General features: G+C 44.2%; 4 protein-coding genes across 4 annotated transcripts in view; 3 read left to right on the forward strand and 1 right to left on the reverse strand.

Moving 5' to 3' along the window:
- The first annotated feature begins 2,820 nt into the window (after nucleotides 1-2,820).
- fkbp2 (FKBP prolyl isomerase 2) lies at nucleotides 2,821-6,447 on the forward strand. Its single transcript, XM_083647136.1, has 3 exons — nucleotides 2,821-3,165; nucleotides 4,050-4,265; nucleotides 6,053-6,447. The coding sequence occupies exons 1-2, from the start codon at nucleotides 2,926-2,928 to the stop codon at nucleotides 4,224-4,226; spliced, it is 417 nt and encodes a 138-aa protein (XP_083503262.1). The 5' UTR covers nucleotides 2,821-2,925; the 3' UTR covers nucleotides 4,227-4,265; nucleotides 6,053-6,447.
- A 1,002-nt stretch (nucleotides 6,448-7,449) lies between these two features.
- LOC310786772 (protein NCBP2AS2-like) lies at nucleotides 7,450-9,047 on the forward strand. The gene is made up of 3 exons (XM_083648063.1): nucleotides 7,450-7,512; nucleotides 7,623-7,877; nucleotides 8,403-9,047. The coding sequence occupies exons 2-3, from the start codon at nucleotides 7,704-7,706 to the stop codon at nucleotides 8,535-8,537; spliced, it is 309 nt and encodes a 102-aa protein (XP_083504189.1). The 5' UTR covers nucleotides 7,450-7,512; nucleotides 7,623-7,703; the 3' UTR covers nucleotides 8,538-9,047.
- Nucleotides 9,048-10,136: 1,089 nt separating this feature from the next.
- On the reverse strand, nucleotides 10,137-14,880 carry ddx10 (DEAD (Asp-Glu-Ala-Asp) box polypeptide 10). Its single transcript, XM_083647018.1, has 4 exons — nucleotides 14,309-14,880; nucleotides 13,238-13,723; nucleotides 12,532-12,882; nucleotides 10,137-11,585 (listed from the first exon to the last, which is right to left on the reverse strand). The coding sequence occupies exons 1-4, from the start codon at nucleotides 14,825-14,827 to the stop codon at nucleotides 10,389-10,391; spliced, it is 2,553 nt and encodes an 850-aa protein (XP_083503144.1). The 5' UTR covers nucleotides 14,828-14,880; the 3' UTR covers nucleotides 10,137-10,388.
- Nucleotides 14,881-16,242: 1,362 nt separating this feature from the next.
- The window catches only part of szt2 (SZT2 subunit of KICSTOR complex), a gene marked incomplete at its 5' end in the record, with an annotated part of 122,785 nt that continues 116,294 nt past the window's right edge, over nucleotides 16,243-22,733 (forward strand). Inside the window, 8 exons of the mRNA XM_083647712.1 lie at nucleotides 16,243-16,266; nucleotides 16,746-16,871; nucleotides 17,699-17,872; nucleotides 18,472-18,642; nucleotides 19,140-19,262; nucleotides 19,830-19,992; nucleotides 21,216-21,322; nucleotides 21,764-21,974. Of these exons, the coding sequence (XP_083503838.1) occupies nucleotides 16,243-16,266; nucleotides 16,746-16,871; nucleotides 17,699-17,872; nucleotides 18,472-18,642; nucleotides 19,140-19,262; nucleotides 19,830-19,992; nucleotides 21,216-21,322; nucleotides 21,764-21,974 (1,099 nt within the window). The remainder of the gene's footprint in view (nucleotides 16,267-16,745; nucleotides 16,872-17,698; nucleotides 17,873-18,471; nucleotides 18,643-19,139; nucleotides 19,263-19,829; nucleotides 19,993-21,215; nucleotides 21,323-21,763; nucleotides 21,975-22,733) is intronic.

Raw genomic sequence — 22,733 nt, forward strand, 5'->3', positions numbered from 1 at the left:
CTCGGTTAAGCTGACCCAGGACGGCTCCGCTGTGCTGCTAGATGACCGAGAACAAGAAGGTGTTGTTTCCCGTGTTCCAGCTCAGTTTCATTGACTCCACAGTCTAAATTTGATGTCAGCATTTTGTAAAGGGAAGAATATATGACCTAACACAGGGGTTTTCAAAGTGTGGGAGACTGAGCCTCCCCTCAGATAACATAATCAGAAGGTGTCCTGTCCTGTGACAGAGGGAGGACAGTAATACAGAAGGTGACCTGTCCTGTGACAGAGGGAGGACAGTAATACAGAAGGTGTCATGTGACAGAGGGAGGACAGTAATACAGAAGGTGTCCTGTCCTGTGACGGAGGGAGGACAGTAATACAGGTGTCCTGTCCTGTGACAGAGGGAGGACAGTAATACAGAAGGTGTCCTGTCCTGTGACAGAGGGAGGACAGTAATACAGGTGTCCTGTCCTGTGACAGAGGGAGGACAGTAATACAGGTGTCCTGTCCTGTGACAGAGGGAGGACAGTAATACAGGTGTCCTGTCCTGTGAGAGGGAGGACAGTAATACAGGTGTCCTGTCCTGTGACAGAGGGAGGACAGTAATACAGGTGACCTGTCCTGTGACAGAGGGAGGACAGTAATACAGAAGGTGTCCTGTCCTGTGACAGAGGCAGGACAGTAATACAGAAGGTGTCCTGTCCTGTGACAGAGGGAGGACAGTAATACAGGTGTCCTGTCCTGTGACAGAGGGAGGACAGTAATACAGAAGGTGTCCTGTCCTGTGACAGAGGGAGGACAGTAATACAGAAGTGTATAACTGTATTATCTGTACCTGTATTACCCTACTTTATTACCTAAACTCTTTGATGCATCTCGTTATAGATGTTGAGCTTTCAGGTTGATTTTCGTCACCCATGTTGAGGAAGGATCACACATAAATATCTTTAAGTTCTTTTATTTATTTTCATCACAGCAGCGCCGGGAAAACATCAGCTGGTTACATGGTTAAGTTTAGTAGCTCCCCCATAGAAGCCCACGCTCTCATCTCTGTATTCTGTGTAACACAAAGTGAAAAGCAGAACAGATTTGTACAACAGTCACACAGGACTTTTCCACGTTTTCCATGGCCGTGGGAACCCTGAATTAAATGTTTACTCTCCTGTGTGGATTTTCATGTGTCTCTTCAAGTGTGCTTTATAACCAAAACCTTTACCACAGAGTGAGCAATTAAATTGTTTATCTCCTGTGTGGATTATCATGTGTGACTTCAAGTGTGCTTTATGACCAAAACCTTTACCACAGAGTGAGCAATTAAATTGTTTATCTCCTGTGTGGATTATCATGTGTGTCTTCAAGTTTGATTTCTGACCAAAACCTTTACCACAGAGTGAGCAAATAAATTGTTTGTCTCCTGTGTGGATTATCATGTGTGACTTCAAGTGTACTTTCTGACCAAAACCTTTACCACAGACTGAGCAATTAAATTGTTTATCTCCTGTGTGGATTATCATGTGTGACTTCAAGTGTGCTTTATAACCAAAACCTTTGCCACAGACTGAGCAATTAAATTGTTTATCTCCTGTGTGGATTATCATGTGTGTCTTCAAGTTTGATTTCTGACCAAAACCTTTACCACAGAGTGAGCAAATAAATTGTTTGTCTCCTGTGTGGATTATCATGTGTGACTTCAAGTGTACTTTCTGACCAAAACCTTTACCACAGAGTGAGCAAATAAATTGTTTGTCTCCTGTGTGGATTATCATGTGTGTCTTCAAGTCTCCTTTACGACCAAATCTTTTACCACAAACTGAGCAGAAGTGTTTGTTCCTTGGAACTTCACTGTTTTTCTCTGAGTCGAAACCTGACTGAAGTTCACTAGTTTCCAGCCATTCATCATCATTGTCTTCAGTCCCAGAACAGTCTTTAGTCTTGCCATCACTAGTTGGTTGAGAATTACTAGCTGGATATAAGTTCCTGGGTGGTTTTGATACTCCACAGTCCTCTCCATCAGCTTCTGTTTTCATCTGTTCAGGTGAGCAGCTGGCTAGAGGCTCTGCCTCTCTGTTCTCCTCAGTTTGGCTTTGATGAGGTTGTGAGGGCTGAGGTGTATCTTCCTCATCTTCACTCTTCACAGGGAGAGCAGTGAATGGGAACTTGGTGACATGGGCCTCCTCCAGCCCTTGAAGCTGCTCTGCTTCCTGACTGGTCCAGAGTTCCTCCTGTTCCTCTTTAATGTGTGGAGGCTCTGGGTCCTCCTGTTCCTCTTTAATGTGTGGCGGCTCTGGGTCCTCCTGAAGCTGCTCTCTAACCTGACTGATCCAGAGTTCCTCCTGTTCGTCTTTAATGTGTGGGAGTTGACGGGGCTCTGGGTCCTCCTGGTCCAGACTGGGGCTCGACGCCTGCTGCTCAGAGCGAACCTCTTCTTTAATGACCAACAACAGCTGCTGGAGGTCTGGAGGCAAGGCTTCTCTGTGTAACCGCACAGCGTCCAGCAGTTTTCCTTGTCGGCGGATCTCCTCTCTTGAACGAGCAGCTTCCTCCTCGTACTCTCCTATCGTTCTTTCAAACAGTCCAAATATCTCTCCAACAGCCGCAGTTAGTCGCTGCTTCACCACCGCTCTCAGCTTCTGGACTTTAGACATGTTCATTTTCACAAAGTGACTGGAACTTTTCCTCCTTAACTTTACTGACAAACGTTATCCTTCAAAGCTCCAATAGCTTCACAGCCAGCTGCATGATGGCATTGCGTTATTGCATCACAGAGCGGTTTTGCCACACAGACCTGGCAACCCTGGTCGTCGCTTAAACAGCACGTATTTCCGCTTCCGGTAGCAGACTAGCTAGCTCGTTTCCCTGATTCATTCTCAACATTTGCTTGTGTAGGCCCGGGCTGCTGCTTGAGCCGTCAAAAGCCGTATTAAAAGCACAGACAGAGAAGCCATGCGTTTGTGCGTGGTGTTGGCGGTCACGCTGCTGGCGCTGTGCCAGGTGCCGGCCTGTCTGTCAGAGAAGAAGAAGCTGCAGATCGGCATCAAGAAGCGCGTGGACAGCTGTCCCGTCAAATCCCGCAAAGGCGACGTGCTCAGCATGCACTACACCGGCCGGCTGGAGGACGGCACCGAGTTCGACTCCTCCATCCCCCGAGACACTCCCTTCACCTTCACCCTGGGCACCGGGCAGGCGAGTTAACTGAACTCACTGAACTCTCTCTCCCTCCATCCCCCCATCTTCTCTCTTTCCCTCTCTCGTCCCCTCTGTCTCTTTCTCTCTCTCTCCTTCTCGTCCCTCTCTTTCCTTCTCCCTCTCTCGTCCACTCTATCTCTTTCTCTCTCCCCCTTTCCTTCTCTCCTCTCCCCCCTCTCCAGTGTTGGGCAAGTTACTTTCAAAATGTAATATACGGTACTACATATTACTAGTTACTTTAAGTAATACGTTACTTTACAATATTACTGGACAAAGAGGGAAAAAATGTGCTTACATAGATGGCTGTTGAGCTAAATGTATACGGGGAAGTAAAGGTAGCTCTCTATGTCTCTCGCCCCTCTCTCTCTCTGTTTGTCTCAAGGAGAAAAGCAGAATCACGTGTATTGAAATGAAACCAAAAAAAGAAGAAGAGAGAAGCAGTGTCAAATAAATATAGCAGAAGTCAGCAGGGACAAAACAAATCTAACATCAAATAAAGTACAAACAAGAAAGATAATAAATTCACTTAAAAATTTAAATGGCTTACTTGTTTTCATTGCTTTTTTGTTTTGTGAGGAAGAAATCATTGACGCGTTAAATTTTCTTCATAAATTGTTATTATTACATTTGTGAATGTGGAATTTAGATCGACATGGAAAAAATGCCTTATCGTCTTTGTCACTATTAATTATAGCAACCAAAAATAATATTCCTAATAGTAAAAAGCAAAATATGAGAAAATGTTGTCAACTATAATACAATTGTCAACATCTTTCCACAGATCATCATGTCAAATGACAAGAGCAAAACAAATGGGAGCAAGTTTCAGGATGTAATTGACACTGTGATGAGATGACCTGCATGTGACTCTTTAACTGCAGGTGATCAAGGGCTGGGACCAGGGTCTGCTGGGCATGTGCGAGGGCGAGAAGAGGAAGCTGGTGATCCCCTCCGAGCTGGGCTACGGAGAGCGAGGAGCTCCCCCCAAGATCCCCGGAGGAGCCACGCTCATCTTCGAGGTCGAGCTGCTCAGCATCGAGAGGAGGTCCGACCTCTGAGGAGAGAGGAGGCAGCCTGGAAGAGGAGGCCTTCAACATGTAATGCATCCAATCCAACATCCACAGATGTGTGTGTGTGTGTGTGTGTGTGTGTGTGTGTGTGTGTGTGTGTGTGTGTGTGTGTGTGTGTGTCAAGGCTGTCACTTTTTCTTCCAAATTCGAAAGTAACTTCGAACATGGGGGGGAGACATTCAAGCTGTTAATTACCTGTTGGAATAAAAAAAAAAGCAAATTTAAACATAGCGAAGGCCAACTTAACTTACCGCAACGCGCGGGCGGCGTTAAACAAGCGCACCTTATGCCCAGTTCAGAGAAGCAGTAGAGAGGAGGAGGAGGAGCAGAAGTCGGTTGTGCTGTGAAAATGTTAAGAGAAAGAAGAAAGTTCTCATTCTTTCCTGTTTTCAACCCAGTGTGAGTAATGTTACAAGTCTTCAACTGTGAATTCAACTCGCCTGTTTCCATGAAGTCGCTCCGTTACATAAGCTGCTGACTGTTTATATCTCTCCGTAACGTAATGTTAGGGTTCCAAAACAGCCCTGCCCACACCAATTTAACATTATCCACCAGTAATAATTCTGTCTGTTTTCTGCCAGCTAGTTAAATTCAACATGCACATTGTGGGTCAGGAAACGTTATTGGTTTTGCACCTTTCAGTATTGGTAGTGATAGCCTACTACTGCTTCAGTCGCCTGCCTCTGTGCTGTAGTCGCATCTACGCCCGCCCAGGCCTCAGCTGTCCTCTTGTAAATTGCAGCGCTCAGCCAAATGGATCTCACAGCAACTTCATAAATTATTAATTCTGCACGGGGGCAATTCACTTTGAATATACACCAATCGAACGAATGGAGTCAATTAAGTCGTTGGAACTTTACTTTTGAAAAAGTGACAGCCTACCTGAAGCAGGATAACACTTACGTACAGTAGTTAAAGACTTTACAATAAGGGTACTAGTATGGTGAAATAAGTTAGTTAATGCTTATTCTTTCATTATCAGTCAACTAATGTGTCTGCTAGTTATCATTTACTAAAAGTGTTCTGTGGTTGGGTTGAGACAGGAAGGCCCTGAGGTTCAGGTTCGAGCAAGCTTACAGTCAAGGCTGTTAATGAAGGGTTAGTTCAGGCTTATTCAATTAGTTATTTAGTGTTTATTAGCATTAACTAACCATTAATCAATATACCATTATTGTAGTGTTACCAAGGCATTAGTGCTATGAGTTTTGAGTAGGGTTAGATCGACATACCATGTTGCCAATCAAGCAAATATCAATTTTTGATCCCACAACCCAAATTTAAAAATTAAATTTCAGCTATGGGCAGGCATCTTCAGTTAAAAAAATAGAATCTGTATTGGCTTTCAGAAATCCTCATCTGTCAAACCCACTTGAGCCTGTGTACTAGTCTAGTTTGGGGGTAAAGTTATTCATCTAACACAATAGACCCTTTTCACAGGGGCCATTTTGTGTCGAAAAGGCAGGGTAAACAACACAGGTGCAAGCAAAACACTAATGAGGGTTTCCAACTTACACTCATGGAAGTTGGAAACCCTCATTAGTGTTTTGCTGGCACCTGCATTTACCGTGCCATTTCGACACAAAATGGCCCCTGTGAAAACGGTCTATTGTTGATTGATCAGTGCTAGTCTGTAAGTATAACAGGCACAGTGAGAGAGTCTGTCATCCTTCCACCTTCAATTCCCTACCAGCTCCAGGACTGCTGTTAATTTTGAGGTTGAGGTGTGTGTGTGTGTGTGTGTGTTTTTTGTTGCATTTTTTTTCCATTCTCCGACTTTGACTGCAGCTTGAACAGTGCAATCCTATTGATTCCAGATTCCAGGAGGTGCCATGGAGTGGAGTGGACATCTGACCACTGAGGAGAAGACTACATGACCAAGCTGGGAGTGGAGTCCGGCGCCCTGCAGAGCCACTGTTGTCCCACCGCTGGCTCTGCTTATCTTTTGATTGATCGGATTAAAAACATTTTTGACTAAACATAAGTAGAATAGCAGTTAGTGGTTGATGATAATGTCAACCCCTGCCGCTTCATTTAACATGTTTTAATTCTCGGTTATATGTCACAGGGTACATTAGATCTCTCTACACATTTTTTGTACAATAGGCTAGTTTACTTTAGTTTTAACAGCTAGGCAGATGACAGGATTGGTGTTAGATGATTTTGTTCAATTAAACATTTGAATTGTAATAAAAATTTTGACCTTTGGGAACATGTATAGTCTGAAGTGGTTTCATTGGACAAGACAGACTTCTTCCAACTTCATTTCTGTGATTCACAAACCTGACTCATAAGAAGGGAAATATCTGTAGCTATAAATACTGTACATGTTAAGAGCTAATAGCCTAATGTGCCACAAACAAAACCCAGTTAAAGTCATGTTAGGCCACATAAGGAGCTGATGCTCAACCTTAAACATTTCAATGAAAATCTACATTTTTGAACCGAGTTCAGTCACAGTCTTGAGTGACACAAATCTAGCATATATGGTGCTGACTGATAGATAGATTGTAATTTCGCTTTAGCCTATGTCATTCTCTCCCCTACCAGAGATTTAAGTTATTTTTTCTACGGAACCTCTTTTTCAATCAGTTCTGCACTGATCACTGGTTTGATGAGTTGAAAATGTGTGATGCATCTGTTCTGATTCAGGATTTCAGCTGGATCAATCTTCACCCAGATTTAATGATCAGTCCAACCAACACTGATGTGGATGAGCAGGATGAAAACATGTTGTGTTACACTCATTTTCCAGTCACTCATTATTGGCAGTTTGCTGTAGGGACCCTGTGGAACCTCTTCAAGGACCCCTGGGGTCGCTGGACCCCACTTTGAGAACCACTGTTTTTGAAGGTGATACCACTGTAGAGCGTACAGCACGTTTGGACATCCTGGCCAAGTAGGGGGCGCCATTCACTTGTGGTAGGTCCTATTGGATTTGTGTAGCTAATTCAGACACCAATTATCATAAATACAATAAAGCTCTGTGGTGCGGGCTAGACCAGTGGTTCTCAACCTTTTTGTAGTCTCGGGTATTCCGTCTGATATGATTATTCCATACTGTAGAGTGGCAGATTTCAGTTCTCTCATTTCACTTCGTTCAAAAGTAGCCCAATTCGACGGGAAAATCGCGGACCTGGCAACAGGGCAACACTGGAGGCTGGTCCGACCAGCAAATACGTCCCGGTCGGAAACACTCACTGTGACTGTTGTTGTCATCCGATCCCAGGCAACTCTCCGGTCCCCTGAATCACCTCAAGCAGAGACCCTGCCTCAAGTAACACTTTGTTTCACTCTACACCGCACACGCGAATAACCGACTGGCCAAGTCGTTATCAATAATTGTGTTTGTATTCCCAAAACAATAACAGATCCTTGTCATTTCAGGACTGAAACGTTGGAACAGCTGATCGGAGCAGGGGCAGCTAGCTAAGCTAACGCACGGCTAACGTTAGCAACTTTGGCAAAATGCTGGCTCGCATGTTGCTCTCCCTCCTCAACAGCCCGAAGGTCATCGAGAAGCTGGCGGAGTCCCGTCTGATACGCAGGGCGGCTCAGATCACAGCCTACGCCATCACCAAGGCTCAGATAGCCGGCCAGGACGCCTCGCAGCGGGCCCTGCGCTCTGACACGCTGCGGCAGGTGCGTTTGTTTATTTACATCCAGATTAGCTAACGTTACGGTATTGTAATGATTGTAACACTAGCTAGTAGCTACTCTTTCTGGGGTCAACATTCATATTTTAACAATACTGCAATAACAGTAATACATGTGTGTGTGTGTGTGTGTGTGTGTGTGTGTGTGTGTGTGTGTGTGAGAGAGTGTGTGTGTGTGTGTGTGTGAGAGTATGTATGTATATATACATCTAGAACATTCACTCACAATCGGACTCAAACACAACCACTAAGACACACATAACAGTAAACAACAAGACAGACAAACACTAACTCAAAACATGGCAAAATTAATACATATACCGGTAATAACTATATAATAATCTATTGAATAATTGAGGGGGAAAAGTAAAAGCTTAGCAACTCACCCACTGAATCACAAATAGAAGTGGGAAGGATAGCTCAAAAATAAAAGCAATGTAATCTTCTACTACACTATTGCTGTGTAAAAAAAAAATTGTGTTAAAAACATTTTTTTTTTTTTTTAATTCAGGTTCGTCAGGAAGCCCACAGTGTCTCGCCTGGCGACCTGGGAGAGCTGGGCAGCCGCTTCAGGAGAGTCAAGGAGACGTTTGCCAAAGAGGTGAAGCAGGGCTGGAGGGACGGCTCCAGGCACATCAAGAAGTGAAGAGGTTCAACTGGTTTTATGTGACTTGACTGAAAATCTCCTCACTGGACTGACAAGATCCCTGGCTGAAGCAAAGCAGAATGGGGGATATTGTGTGCTTATTGTGGCATTGAGCATGACAGCTGTATTTGGATGATGAAATTAAACTGTGAAAGTGGCTTGGACACATCACTTCACACTCAGGGGTTGGGGTTTGTAATGTCAGCAGGTACAAACTGTAACGTATGCCACAGTTGCTCACTGGCCACTACTGGGCCTCATCACAAACAACAATGCAGGGTTCTTCTCACGTTTCTTGAAAAACAGGAACTATGATTTTTTTTGTCCCATTTTTGACCAGATGAATACATACACACACACACACACACTTACCACCTCAATCCACAATCCTACACTGAGTGTAGGAGTGTGACAGCATCACCAGTTGGACACCATAAGGATGGATCTACACATTGCAGATGGCAGGTTCTGTGTGTTTATGTGCAATATAGCGAATGATAGTGTATAGAGTTCACCATTTTATGCTTATTGTGATTGTAATAAACAAAACAATTCCTAACTGAATTGAATATTGGGTCACTTATTCTTGTGAAACTTTTTTGTGTAAATTTCTCATTCTCACCATACAACAATGCTTGGAACTGCCATCCACTTGGGTGGAGACTGTAGCTTTACTGCAAGGGAATTGTTTATGCAGACACAAAAGCATGTTCAAGAAAATCTGCAATTATAACCTTGTATATCGATGTATGGTTCAATAATCAAGCACTGATTAAAATATTGATATACCGGTATAAAAAAAATGGTAGAGGGCAAAGACTAATGAAAAATACAATGTTCAGGTCACTACTTATTTTTCCATCATGCATCTTTATGTCTACTAGTTAAATTACCATTAGTTTTCTGTGATACAGGTTTCCCAAGTTTAATTTTGGTATAAAAAAACATAGCCTGGTAAACCAGCCAGTCACGTGAACTAAAATTTCATTACGTTCTATGAAACGTGACCGGCTGTTTTACCACGCTAGCAAAAACACATGCTGCTTCTAATTCTGTGATTCATCACATGACAGCTCTGCTTCTTCCTCGTGGTGCTTTCTGGCAGGTTGCATCCAAAATGTGGCTTTACTGCCAGCTGTTGGATTAACTATGGAAAACCAAAAACAATGGTAACTCAGTGTCAATTCAGTTTCTAATTCTGGGATTCTACATTTAAATTTTATGTTGGCTACATGTCCTTCAAACTAGCCTAAAATAACAGCTGGTCATGATCAACATCCAGTTCAATTTCAAATAATTACATGGAGTATCATTGTACAATACATATTCTTTTAATATAATTATTCAGCGTGAAAACGTCAGATGGAATTGTAGGCACCAATTACAAAAGCTAGAATGTCCTAGCTTTATTCAAAAACTCTGAAAACCTCACAATTGTGATATTTCTATTTAATATTCTCTATTTAACATGAGGATAACATGAGAAAAATGACATTGCATTAATTATGTAAAGCTTCAAATAAATATCTTTGATTACCAGAAATCTAGTTCCACTGTGACAAAGAAAATGATGAGCTGCTATACAGGTGCATCTCAAAGAGTTACAATAGGCTAGTGATGTGAGGTCACATGATCAGGATGGTTTAGCAGGCTAGTGATGTGAGGTCACATGATCAGGATGGTTTAGCAGGCTAGTGATGTGAGGTCACATGACCAGGATGGTTTAGCAGGCTAGTGATGTGAGGTCACATGACCAGGATGGTTTAGCAGGCTAGTGATGTGAGGTCACATGACCAGGATGGTTTAGCAGGCTAGTGATGTGAGGTCACATGACCAGGATGGTTTAGCAGGCTAGCGGCCTCCGAGCAAATGCAGCACTAATTCCTCGTCTTCGGCCAGGGAGAGGCCGGTGTCCAGGGCTACGTGCCGGTCCGCCTGGTGCCTCGGTCTCTTCGTGCCTCCTGCTGTGGGCTCCTCATCCTCGCTGCTGTGGTGCCGTTTGCTCGACCCGGCTTGACGGCCGCTCTGCTCCTCCTCTTCCTCCTCCTCCTCCTCCGGGTCTGACTGTTGCTTGTCGGGGTCGGGCAGGGTGCTGGGGTCAAACTCGTCGCCGCTGTTGGCCAGGTATGCCAATACCTCATCCTCCTCGTCCTCAGACTTGTCAGCGCCTTGCTTGCTGGCTTCCTTCCGGGCGGCCTTGGCCTTCAGCCTCCTCTCCCGGTGTTTCTCTTTGACTTTGCGGCTGTACTCGTGCTTGTCGAACTCCTGGTCCTCGCGCTTCAGCCTCTCCCTGGCCTTGTCCACGTTGATACCCGAGATCTCCTCCTCTTCCTCCTCACCTGTCGCCGGTCTCGCCGACCGCTGCACCGGCGGCCACTGCTGCACGGCTGCCCCTGCTTCGGTAAACGTCATTTTGGTGTTGACTTGGAAATTCCTCTTCAGAACCTTCTTGGCCTCTGTGAATTTTGTATCTTTTTCGGCTTTCTTTTTGGGCTCGTCGGGGTCTTCCTCCTCGCTCTCTTGGCCCTCCGTCAGATTGAACACATCTTTTCGTTTGACTGTTAGCAGGTCCAAGTCTCTCAGATCGTCCTCCTCCTCGCTGTCGTCACCTGCACCGAGGAGTCGTGCCTTAGACGGCTCGTCCTCCTCCTCCTCTTGTTCCTCGCCAGTTTCCTCCTCCTCATCTGAAGCTTCCGATTCTGCGCTCTGGCTTTCCGCATTGGGAGCCCCTCTTAGTTTGGCCTTGAAGCTCTTCAGCTCCGTCTCCTCCTCGGACTGCACCTCCTCGGGCTGCTCCTCCTTGTTGTCGGCCGTGGGTTTTTGAGCTTTACTTAAAAAGCGCACCCTTGGCGCCACGGCGAGGCCGAGAGAGACGGCGTACTCGTGGAGGGGGACTTTAAACACGTCGAAAATGTCTTTGTTTTTCATCAGGTAGACGGAGCGCAGGTAGGAAACAAAACATCTCTGGGCTCTCTCTTTTTGGTCCTTCTCCTGGGCCAGGAAAGCCTCCAACTTCTGCTGCACATTCTGCAGTTTATCTGGGTTCACCTGCAATCAATGAATCCATAAATCAATCAATGGAAATGTTGTCTACTGGCATCTACTGTCTTTTGCTTACATACTGACCAGATCTGTGCATGTGTGTGTGGTTCGCAGTAGTTCAGCCCTGATTATGTTCTGTTCTCGCTTGTACAAAGAGAGCTCACACTGAAGTGAATCAATGTTGCCTTGCCTATTTGCAATACATGACTGGTAGAACATGTTTTATGTCCGTGGTTCTCCAACCTTTTTGGCTTCAGTACCCTGATTTCTGAATCCAAGTACCCCCTTTACACGACTACATTTTGCTTAGAAAACGGCAATAGAAAACTATAGCATAATGATGCAATGAATGAATGATAACACACATTTTGAAGAATACAACATTACCAAATAAGAATTAAGAGTGAAAGAGTTGAATTAGTGCCTCCTGATCAGATTTATTTAAAATGTGAATTTATTTTCATGATTTATCCTTACATTTTTCCATGTTCCCCTTTCTCTCAAGTACCCCCTGTAGTGTCTCCATGTACCCCTAAGGGTACATTGCCAGACTTGTGAATGGTGTTTGGGCAGTGTGTGTGTGTGGGGGGGGGTTGTCTAAAAAATGCATTTACAAAATGTTGGGGGCACTTAAAATAATAAATTAAAATATTAAAGAGTGTCTAAATTTGCTTTGTGTGAGTGTGTTGTGTTCGTTGTCTTCTTCTGGCAACCGGCCTGCAAGTGCTGAGTGTGTGTTAGAGATTAAATGGAAATTAAATGTACCGGATAAATCTTGGGGGCAATTTTTGCACCTTGATCATGGTTTTTAGGGGCATTCTGAGATTTCTTGGGGCGTGTTTGCCATTGTCCCTGGCTAATTTCCTACACTGTGTTTGGGGTTGACTCGGGCTTGCAGCATGTTGTCTCTGCATGATAGCCAGGAAGGAACAGATGATGCACGTGGGCTCACCTGGATCTTATTGATGGGGACCTTCTTCTCCTGCAGCTGAGCGACCATGCCCCTCTCCTCGGACGGCAGCAGCACCAGCAGGGCCTCTCCCCCCTCCTTGTATCTGGCGGTGCGGCCCACCCTGTGGATGTACGTGTCGGCGTCCTCGGGACAGTCGAACTGCAGCACCCAGTTGACGGTCGGGAAGTCCAGGCCTCTGGCGGCGATGTCCGTGGCGAAGAGCACGGCACTCTTCTTCCTCAGGAAGTCTTTGTAGACCTCCACCCTCTTCATCTGCTGCTGCTTACCGTGTAGCGCCAGGATGGGCATGCCCGGCCGCAGCCGGCAGAACACCCGGAACAAGTACTGCACCTGGAGGGAAGGGGGGGGATTGATTCACCTAAATTATAAAGATTTTTTATTTCACAATATTTGTTTTATCTATCTTTTTATTCCAGAATTGATAGTTATTATGTAGATTCAGGAATAATGTTATAGACTGTTAAGTGTTTCCCCTAGAAAAATGTTCAGGCCTGGAGGGATTTTGAAACGTACCCCGACCGCAACGGTGGGGGCCCTCGCTGGCGACGCTAAACTTTTAGCTAACCTGTTGGCATCTATGTTCGCAATGGCATCCCAAGTATCATCATACTATTGTGGGATATTATGGAATTGAATGCCCGCCCAGCTATGTGTCTCTCCCGTCGACACTGGGAAAATGCCGTACCTCCTTGCAGCAGGCGAAGAAGACGATGACCTTCTTCTGCAAGTGGCTCCTGATGAACGAGTAGAGCATGTTGACCTTCTTGCTGAGCTCGCACACCACATAGCTCTGCTCCAGCGTGGCCGGCGTGCTGAACTTGGCCTTCTCGTGCACCCACACGTACTCGGGGTCTTTGAGGCTGAGCCGCGCCAGGTCCTTCACCGACTTGGTCTGCGTGGCCGAGAACAGCAGCGTCTGCCGCGTCTCGGGGAGGTTCTCCACGATGGCGTTGAGGGTGTCTGCGAAGCCCATGTCCAGGATGCGGTCGGCCTCGTCCAGCACCAGCATGTGCAGGTTGGAGGCGTGGAAGGCGGCCGTCTGGTCCATGTGCTGCAGCAGGCGGCCCGGCGTGCAGATGACGACGTTGGTGCAGTGGATCCTCTCCGACTCACTCTTCAGGTCCTTGCCGCCGATAATGAGTCCGGCGGAGAACTCGTGGTTTTTGCCCACCTAGTAAGCAGAGTGGAGGAGATAGTGGGGTAGGGATGGGCATCGTTAATTTGTGCTAATATTGATACAATTTTCAAGACTGCTTAACGGTCCGAGTCTTTACTGATACCACTATTGATACTTCAATATTATTTGGTGGAAAGACGGCACGATAATAAATTCTTAAAGTCTAAAGTCAAAAAATCTGCTCAGCTTCACTGTGCAGAATGATGTCTGTGCCGAGTTTGACACTACAAGGCTGTTACCACAATCGTCTGCTGAAAGTGGAAAGTTTCTCAGAGCTCACTGAAAAGGCCGTTTTCAAATCTTGGAGCCAATCCCTGTCCAGTATTCAGTTAAAACCCCAACACATTCTTACTCCCAAATCGTCATATGCTGCTTTTCTTGGCCAGGTGACAGGTCCCTCTTGAAGAGATTCTTAATCTCAATGAGGCTAACCTGATAAATAAAGGTTAAATAAAATAAATAAAAATTATTTAATGTTGATTTGGGATTGAATAGAGGGTTTGATCTGTAGAAATTCTCAAAACTGATTCTCATTAATGCCGTGCTTGTGGAATGCATGCCTAAATGGTTCTTGCCCACCTTGCGGAGCACCTCGTAGGTCTGGTAGGCTAGCTCTCTGGTGGGGGAGATGATGAGAGCTCCCAGGCCGTCCACGGAGGTCCACTGCTGCCGGTACAGACACTCCAGCACCGGGATCAGGAAGGCTAGAGTCTTCCCGGAGCCGGTCTTGGCAGCACCGAGCACATCTCTCCCCTGCAGAGCGAAGCCGATAGTCTGCCGCTGGATCTCGGTGGGCTGTCGGTACTGGGCCTCCTGCAGCCCCCTCAGAGTGTTCTTTGAGATGGGGAAGTCGGAGAACTTGATGCTGTCCTTGGCATTGATAACGTCATAGCGGCTGACTAGTTTCTGGATGTATTCGCGTTCCACCTGCCACTCTGGCTTCTTCGTGCTGGCTCGCTCTTGCTTGACTCGTGCTTTCGTCTTGTTGTATTTTTTCTTCCATTTCTCAAAGTTTTTCACCGGGTCCTCAGAGGCCTTTATCTGCCCCGCTTTCTTGGCTTTATTCGGAGAGGCGGCGTTTGGTCCTTTCTTCTCCATGGCTCACAAAACCAAAACAAGAAGAACTGACCAGACCAGTGCAAAACGTGATAAACAACGTGGAAACCAGTCGCATCAGTGTGACGTCTTCAACACGCGACACTTGCGGTGTTTCCGGTGATGAATCTCTCTTCTTCTTTTTTTACAACTTTATTATCATTCATTCACATACAAGACAATACAATACAAAACAGTACGGAACTGGACAATGCAATACAAAATAGTACTTGGGTGTTTGAGCAGATACATACATACAAAACGATATTTATCACGTAAAAAGGTGCAAAGAAATAAAATAAATACAGTCCGCCCCTGCTGGAAGTAAACAAGTGCAACATTTAATTTGTCCGTGCGGCAATTTGAGCTTTTCTTTTTCCCGACGCGTTGGTTCCTAGTACCACATTTTAATAATTTCACACGCTTCACCCTTGCCTTGTCGACTAGAAATGCATGACTGCCATGGCATGGGTGACTGTCAGATCTGCAATTAAATTGTTAGTTCAAATTAGTTCAATTTACAAGTAGTTAGTAGTAAGCTGTTTTCCTGTTTAGGTATAGTTCCTACTGTTTTCTCCCGGCGTAAAAAGAGAAGCGGCGATACTTCCGGATCACATGCAAATAAACAAGTCAAGTTAGAAAGATAGCACATGAAGTTATCGCGCCTTCAAAATAAAAGCAATCCACTTTGCATTAAAATTGGATAAATTCGTACTAGGGATACAGCAAAGAAACTATATTATTTGTAAATAGCCTACATGAGTGTAAGAAAATCCTTGGTTCGTTGGGTGTTATGGTTGGGTCGTGCCAAAATGACAGCAGTAGAAGTGACAGAACAGTTTATTAGTGGCCGGGCCAGCGAAACGGCAGGGCCACTGATTGTATTTGCCAATATTAGTATTAGAGGCCGGGCCAGCGAACCGGCAGGGCCACTTATTGTATTTGCCATTATTATTATTATTCACCCGGGAAGTTGGACTTCCAATGCATGAAAATAAACCAAACTTTGCACAAAGGTTCAGTTCCATGCCAGACTTCGTTGACGCGAATAGAATATGTATAGAAAACGAGTATTTATGATTTACAACGAATTCCTCCTTAAATTTAGTTAATTTGCTTTACTTGGGTTGTTGGGTACTTAATTAGCTATTTCAAAACGAGGCAACGCTTGTTTGACAATGAGCGTTTTATTTTGAAAGTTGTGACCGGAAAAGCTATGTGATGATTTAATCATGTGATGTATGGCTTGACGTTGGTCTGCCAACACTGTGGGTCGATAGACATGTACTGACAGGGTATAAACAAGTATTAATGCAGATGTTTTATTATAATTTTTGTAGACAGAACTAAAGTAAATATCCGTCAACTCTGTCGACAAGGCTTGTGGACATCACTGCAGCCCCCATGCTACACAAGGCATGGCAGAGAGACAGGATCATGAGGTAATTAGCTTTAAACTGTAATAAACATTTAGCATTGAGTTGGGAAAATAGTGGCATATTTTCCATTTGGATATATTTGTCCTGAACAGTGTCGACAACATTCTGTTCAAACAGAACCATAAATAAAGAGAAGCATCGGAAAAGACAACTGTGTTAACTTGGCAGCTGTGGATGAAAATGATTTAGCTAACCTTAACTAGCCTTAATGTTATGTGTCACCACTTTCACCAAATGTATGGGATTTTTTTGAATGGTGCGCTGTTTATTGACAAACATGCATAACGTTATTAGTTAGAACATAACTTCTATCTTTGACAAATCCTTAGGTTCTTCTGTCAAATTCGGCATACAAGTGGCCCATAAGCAGCAGTTTATTGCAATGAAATCTCAACTTTTAGACCTATGGTAACGTTAAGGTTCGTTTTTAAATCATGCTACTCTGAACACACATTTCAGTTTCATGTATCTCTCATTCTAAGGTGGAGGAGGCAGACCAAATCTACCTGCTGATGAAGGAAGAGTACCGGATTTCCAGGAATGTGCGTCTAGCATGGTTCCTTGGTAAACTGAACCAAGTCATTTGGCCAGCCTCAAAGCCTGAACTGGTGGGTTGACCTCACGCTTGTTTCCTGTATTTGTCCATGGTACATGGTATGTGGAAGGGATTGCAAAATTCTGGGCCCATACCCATGTTTAAAACAACAATTTGGCAGAAAGCAGATGTTTTTTATTACACCTTTTTTGACAGTCAAACAAAGAAATCTTCACTGTAAACGAATAACGGAACAAAGTCTTTTGAGCCCTTCATCACACTATCTTTGAATGAGCACAAATTCAATCATACTGTAATGTAATTATGAAACAAACAACACATTATGTGACCCAACTGAGAGGCTCAATATCAGCCACTGCAATCGGTGAACAGCATTTTTGCATTGGGAAGGCTACATTGAGTTTCAAGTTTCAAGTTTATTAAAGAAAACATCGTTGCATCACAAGATGAAATGAGATGGTTTTTACAAGTAAAAAAACAGACAATAAGAATAAATATGATCATAATAAAATGTCTACAGGGAGGAGATAACTAAATTGAGTGAGTGAGTGAGTGAGTGTCCTTACTTTCCCATCTCAAGACCCCGGCGGGACCGCTGGTCCTAGCGCCGCCGTAAAAATGTAGATGACCAAATCCAAATCAAGTCAATGTAATAAATGTCAGGTATCAAGTCTATAGAACACCGAGTCAATTCACAGAACAAATCAAGAGAGGAAAAATGCATTTAAAATGAATAATATAATACAAGAAAAATTAGTAGTACATTTCACATTTTCCTTGAGATGGTCGGAAAAACACTGAGGCGCTGCCTAAACGTTGAGCCTAAATGTTGTGAGTTGTTATTTGCTGATGTCATACAGATACTCTCTCCATTTGCAGCTGAACTCAGAGAATGAGTTAGACTTGCTCAGCATCCTGCCTAAGGGATGGCAGCCGGATTTCTCCCCCTCCACCTACCCCTACATGTTGGTGCCGTCGACCCGAGCCACCTTCCTGGCCCGGAGGTACCGCTTCATCATCGAGCTGGACCTCAGCCCCTCAACTGGGATTGTGGTAAGGCCGTGTTCTGACCTCTGTTCTTTTTTCTTTCTTTTTTTTTTTGGGGGGGGGGGGGGGGGCATTTTTGCCTTTGTTGAATAGGACGGTAGGCATGCCGCAAAGGACCACGGGTCGGATTCAAACCCAGGTCGGCCACGCGAAGGACTAACGAGACGCCGCTCCACTCATCTTTTAATTGAGCATGGAGGGGCACACTGTGAGCATTGCATCAGCTAGCTAGAACAAAGCCAATCTCAGAAGCTCCCACTGGTCATGGAATTTCTGGAATATCATGGAATATTTCTCCAGGACTCGGTCATTTTACAGGAATACAGCGAAATGTATTTTCCAACTTGTTTCCTACATTCATTGCATCAGATGGAGCGGAAAGAGTGGAAATCAGACTGAAAAACAACCCTAAAATAATTACAGATGCAGTGTATCGCTGACTATAATATTGACTGCATTTTTCAACCATTTAGGGATCATTTAGATGGGATGTCTACAAATGTAATACTGTAATTAACACTATTTTAGTGGTATGACAAGTACTGCTAATTCTGCTTGTAAATTTTCCTCTGTTTTTGAAATCTGTTTTGTTTTCTGTTTTGCAGGATGACGGCACGGGGGAGATGATCTTTGATGAGGTTTTTCACGCCCTGTCCAGATGCCTAGCCGGGCTGACTCGACCGTTCAGAGTTCCCGGCACCGATCAAGTTTTCCAGCCGAAGATCTTCATCACCATCTTGGCCTACTCCTCCATCATCGGACTCAGTTCTCACCAGGTGATTGGCCTGTCGTCCTGTTTGTGTTTACTGTTTTTTTTACAGGATATTCACGGGTCCTTAAAAAGTCTACAAAAGTCTTCTAATAAATCAAATGATCTAAACTTACGTCCTTAAAGTATTAAAATCTCAAACAGTCATTAGAGGTCTTTTTCACAATGCAATGGCAGGTTTGCTGCATGTCTACTCTTAGATTCATGTAGAACACAGTTAGTAGTATAATATGTATCGCATCTGATTTGCTAAACTCAAGTGGACATCATGTCACTAGACAATTTCTTGGTGATCTTTTTCTTATTCTGCCCATTTATAATTTCATTGCTTATATATATATATATATATATATATATATATGTATGTATGTATGTATATACACACACAGTGTGCCCTCCAAACACAGTCCATGGCGTTGGTTTCGGTGTGAAACAGGTGTATCGTTGACAGCCTCGTGTCCCCCTCCCTCCATGGCCCCTCGTGTCCCCCTCCCTCCCCGACAGGTGCTGGTTCAGGGCTGCCAGCTGGACCGGACCGACCTGGATCACTTCCTGCATCACATCTACCAGCAGCTCAGAGCCGTGGAGAACAACATGGCAGAGGTTCTGCAGCAGCAACACGAGCAGCATCACATCTACCAGCAGCTCAGAGCCGTGGAGAACAACATGGCAGAGGTTCTGCAGCAGCAACACGAGCAGGCACGTGCACATGGCTCTTTAGTGAGGATGTCAACACAACTCTGTTTACATTGTTATGTAGTAGTAAGCTTTGGCCGATGTTCTCTAATATCATATTGAATAGCGCAAGATTACCTGAATGATGTAGCATTTAGATTAGATGTCTAGCAAATAACGATGCCTGTCTGGCGGTCCTGTAGATTTACGACAGCAATGCCTCTATAAACCGTTTTAACTTAACGACAACACAAACATTCTAAATTCGCCCCTAGCTTACTTCCTGTTGCAGTGTTTGCTAATACAAAGGCTGACAGGAAATAAGCGAGGTTTCACACTGTTTGGTAGCAACACAATTCCGTGAAAACCGTCTATAGTCACCATTAGTGAGTTAGTGCATCACTCTTTCGGCATCTGATTTAGACTTCTGTATGAATGCTCACTTTGGGTTATGGCACAATGGAAATGTCAATGACAGCATTATACATCGATGACTTGTATTTTCTCCTGCACCGCTAGTGTGAGGAGCCTGTCCTGAGCTCCGGGCTCCATGGTGCCAGCATGGACGAGCTGCCCCAGAGGAAGCAGGTTGTCACCATGGTGTCAGCTGACATGGGACTGGTCAGCATGGTGCGCCAGGGCATCTTGGCCTTACAGCTGCTGCCCTCAAACTCCAGTGCAGGTAGGCTTGTAATGCAGGTAGGCTTGTAATGCAGGTAGGCTTGTAATGCAGGTAGGCTTGTAATGCAGGTAGGCTTGTAATACAGGTAGGCTTGTAATACAGGTAGGCTTGTAATACAGGTAGGCTTGTAATGCAGCAACACTTGCGTCAGTCTGTGGTACCAGCAGATGACAAGGTTCAAGCTCAAGTATCTTTCTTGTCATTGTTACATTTCTCCAACAATGAAACAATGCAAAGCATCTCCCTGAGTCGTACAGTGCAAATACAAAGGCAAAGTGCATCGAACTTAAATAAAGGAAAATACAGTGGAATCCGCTTATAGTGATCACGGTTATAGTGATCAACCGCTTATATTGATCAAAAAGCTTGGTCCCGAATCATTCCTATACACATGCTGTTTCAATAATTCACTTATAGTGATCAATACTCTGCTTACAGTGATCATTTTGGGCCTTGTCCCACCTGAGAACAATGGATTTTTTTTTAACTACAGTAATTTGATTACTGTTTTACTTACAAACTGCCAAAAATGAGCCAACGAGATACAGCAGCGATACTCGGTGCATGGCTGTCTCTATATGGAGAGATCGTGGCATCTCGGTCTGTGGAGAGATGGCGTCGTCTCTGTCTACGCGAGACCGCTGTGTTTCAAACAGCTGGAGGCCAAAATGGGAAAATGAGGGAGGAATGACTTTATCTGAGGCCCACAGTTTGGGAATCACTACTTTAGCACATCTGCTCATTGCCATTAAGATCTGCGCCACCCATCTGGAGAAAACATTTTCTTGTAAAAATAAATTATACAGAGACTGCTCGTTAACATTTTGGGGACACCTGGATGTATGATGTTTTTCATTCTCTTAAAGCCATTTTCGTCTTAATGGCTTATGCTTAAATGCTTGACATTTGTTTAAAAATACAAAAAGTGAAGTTGATCCTATGTATGAATTTCTTTCCAAAGCCTTTGCCTTGGCTTTCCATTAAGACAAAGGGCGACTACTTTAAATCATCTAAAATATAAGTTTGATTTGTGTCACACTTTTTTTGGTCACTGCAGAATTCCATTTGTTTTATTTCACCGTTTTGACGTCTGCACTATTATTCTAAACAGTGAAAAATAGTACAGATCGAGACAAAGGTGACAGGCAGTGTGATATTCCAAGAGTTTCTCACACTTTATGATGAAGAGATAGGATTTCTAATTGGACTTTCCTCTGCTCCAGGTATCATCATAATCACAGATGGTGTGACCAGTGTTCCTGACGGAGCGGTGTGTGAAACCCTGCTGAACCAGCTGAGGAGTGGAACCATCTCCTGCTCCTTTGTACAGGTAAAGAACATAACATCTTGGTGTTTGTTGTCAGTAGTTTCTTTTGGAGTAACTTCCTTTATACGTGGAGATGTAGTATTGTGTCCAGGTAGTGCAGCGGTAGATTCTACCAACACGAGGGTCGCAGGTTCGAGCCCCCATGTTACCTCCAACTTGTTTGGGGCATCCATACAGGGGGAATAGCGTAATCCACCCACGCGCTACGTCCTGGAATTCCTCGCTGTAAGGTGAAAAGAAGTGGCTGGCGATTGCACATGTATCGGAGGAAGCATGTGCTAGTTTACAACTCTCCCCAGATCGGCAGAGCGGGTGGAGCAATGACTGGGACAACAGGGGGAATGGCAAATTACTGTATAATTGGGGAGAAAACGAGGGGGGGGGGTGTCTAAAAAAAAGTAATAAAAACAACAGCAACCTGCCATTGTGTTTGTCCATGTCCAGGTGGGCGGAGCCTACTCCTATGACTCCAGCTTTGGCCACATCCCCAATGTAGAGCTGATGAAGTTCATCTCTCTGGCCACCTTCGGCTCCTACTTGCCCAGCTGTCCTGAACCTGACCTCCACAGCCAGGAGATGAACGCCTACCACAAGGCCTTCCTCACCTACTCTTTCCTCAAGACCCCGGAGTCCATGAACTCAGAGTACTTCTGTGGTAAGACAGCGATGGCATGTATTAGGAATTTGACTGTAATAGTAGATTATTCTGACACTGACATCTGGGTTTTTATTTTTTACTTGTGGATTCAGTGCCCCCCCGAGTTATTGGCACCCTTGAAAATGAGCCAAAAAGGCTGTAGAAAATATAAGGTACTAGGCATCAGACAGAGCCCTAGCTCCCATTTATATACTGATGATGATGATGATGATGATGATGATAGATAGATAGATAGATGAGATGACAAATTACAAAATTTATAGTTATACATTTGTGAAATTATTTGTTGTTGTTAATAGGCGGCAGTTCAATTGAATCTTTGAACCTTTATTCCAAAAAAAGTTCATCAACTTCACTATTTATATTTGTCTAAGAAACTAGTTTCAAGAATTTAAGCAGAAGCCTTTACCTCAAATGGCTTGAAGATAATGAAAAACATTCAATCAGATGTGTCCAATCTTTTGCCTGGTAACGTTAGTGTACTTGATTGCTTGTAACGTTAGTGTACTTGATTGCTTGTAACGTTAGTGTACTTGATTGCTTGTAACGTTAGTGTACTTGATTGCTTGTGACGTTAGTGTACTTGATTGTTGTGTACTTGATTCCTTGTAACGTTGGTGTACTTGATTCCTTGTAACGTTAGTGTACTTGATTGCTTGTAACGTTAGTGTACTTGATTCCTTGTAACGTTAGTGTACTTGATTCCTTGTAACGTTGGTGTACTTGATTGCTTGTAACGTTGGTGTACTTGATTGC

The sequence above is a fragment of the Poromitra crassiceps genome (genome assembly GCF_964638095.1).
Source record: "Poromitra crassiceps genome assembly, chromosome: 12".
Taxonomy (NCBI): domain Eukaryota; kingdom Metazoa; phylum Chordata; class Actinopteri; order Beryciformes; family Melamphaidae; genus Poromitra; species Poromitra crassiceps.

Excerpts from the sequence above, each read along its gene's own strand:
- fkbp2 (XM_083647136.1), top strand. The coding sequence starts at position 2,926 with ATGCGTTTGTGCGTGGTGTTGGCGGTCACGCTGCTGGCGCTGTGCCAG. Across the intron at positions 3,166-4,049 it reads TCACCCTGGGCACCGGGCAG|GTGATCAAGGGCTGGGACCA; the intron begins GCGAGTTAACTG and ends CTTTAACTGCAG.
- LOC310786772 (XM_083648063.1), top strand. The coding sequence starts at position 7,704 with ATGCTGGCTCGCATGTTGCTCTCCCTCCTCAACAGCCCGAAGGTCATC. Across the intron at positions 7,878-8,402 it reads GCTCTGACACGCTGCGGCAG|GTTCGTCAGGAAGCCCACAG; the intron begins GTGCGTTTGTTT and ends TTTTTAATTCAG.
- ddx10 (XM_083647018.1), bottom strand. The coding sequence starts at position 14,827 with ATGGAGAAGAAAGGACCAAACGCCGCCTCTCCGAATAAAGCCAAGAAA. Across the intron at positions 13,724-14,308 it reads CCTACGAGGTGCTCCGCAAG|GTGGGCAAAAACCACGAGTT; the intron begins GTGGGCAAGAAC and ends TCTGCTTACTAG. Across the intron at positions 12,883-13,237 it reads TCTTCGCCTGCTGCAAGGAG|GTGCAGTACTTGTTCCGGGT; the intron begins GTACGGCATTTT and ends CCTTCCCTCCAG.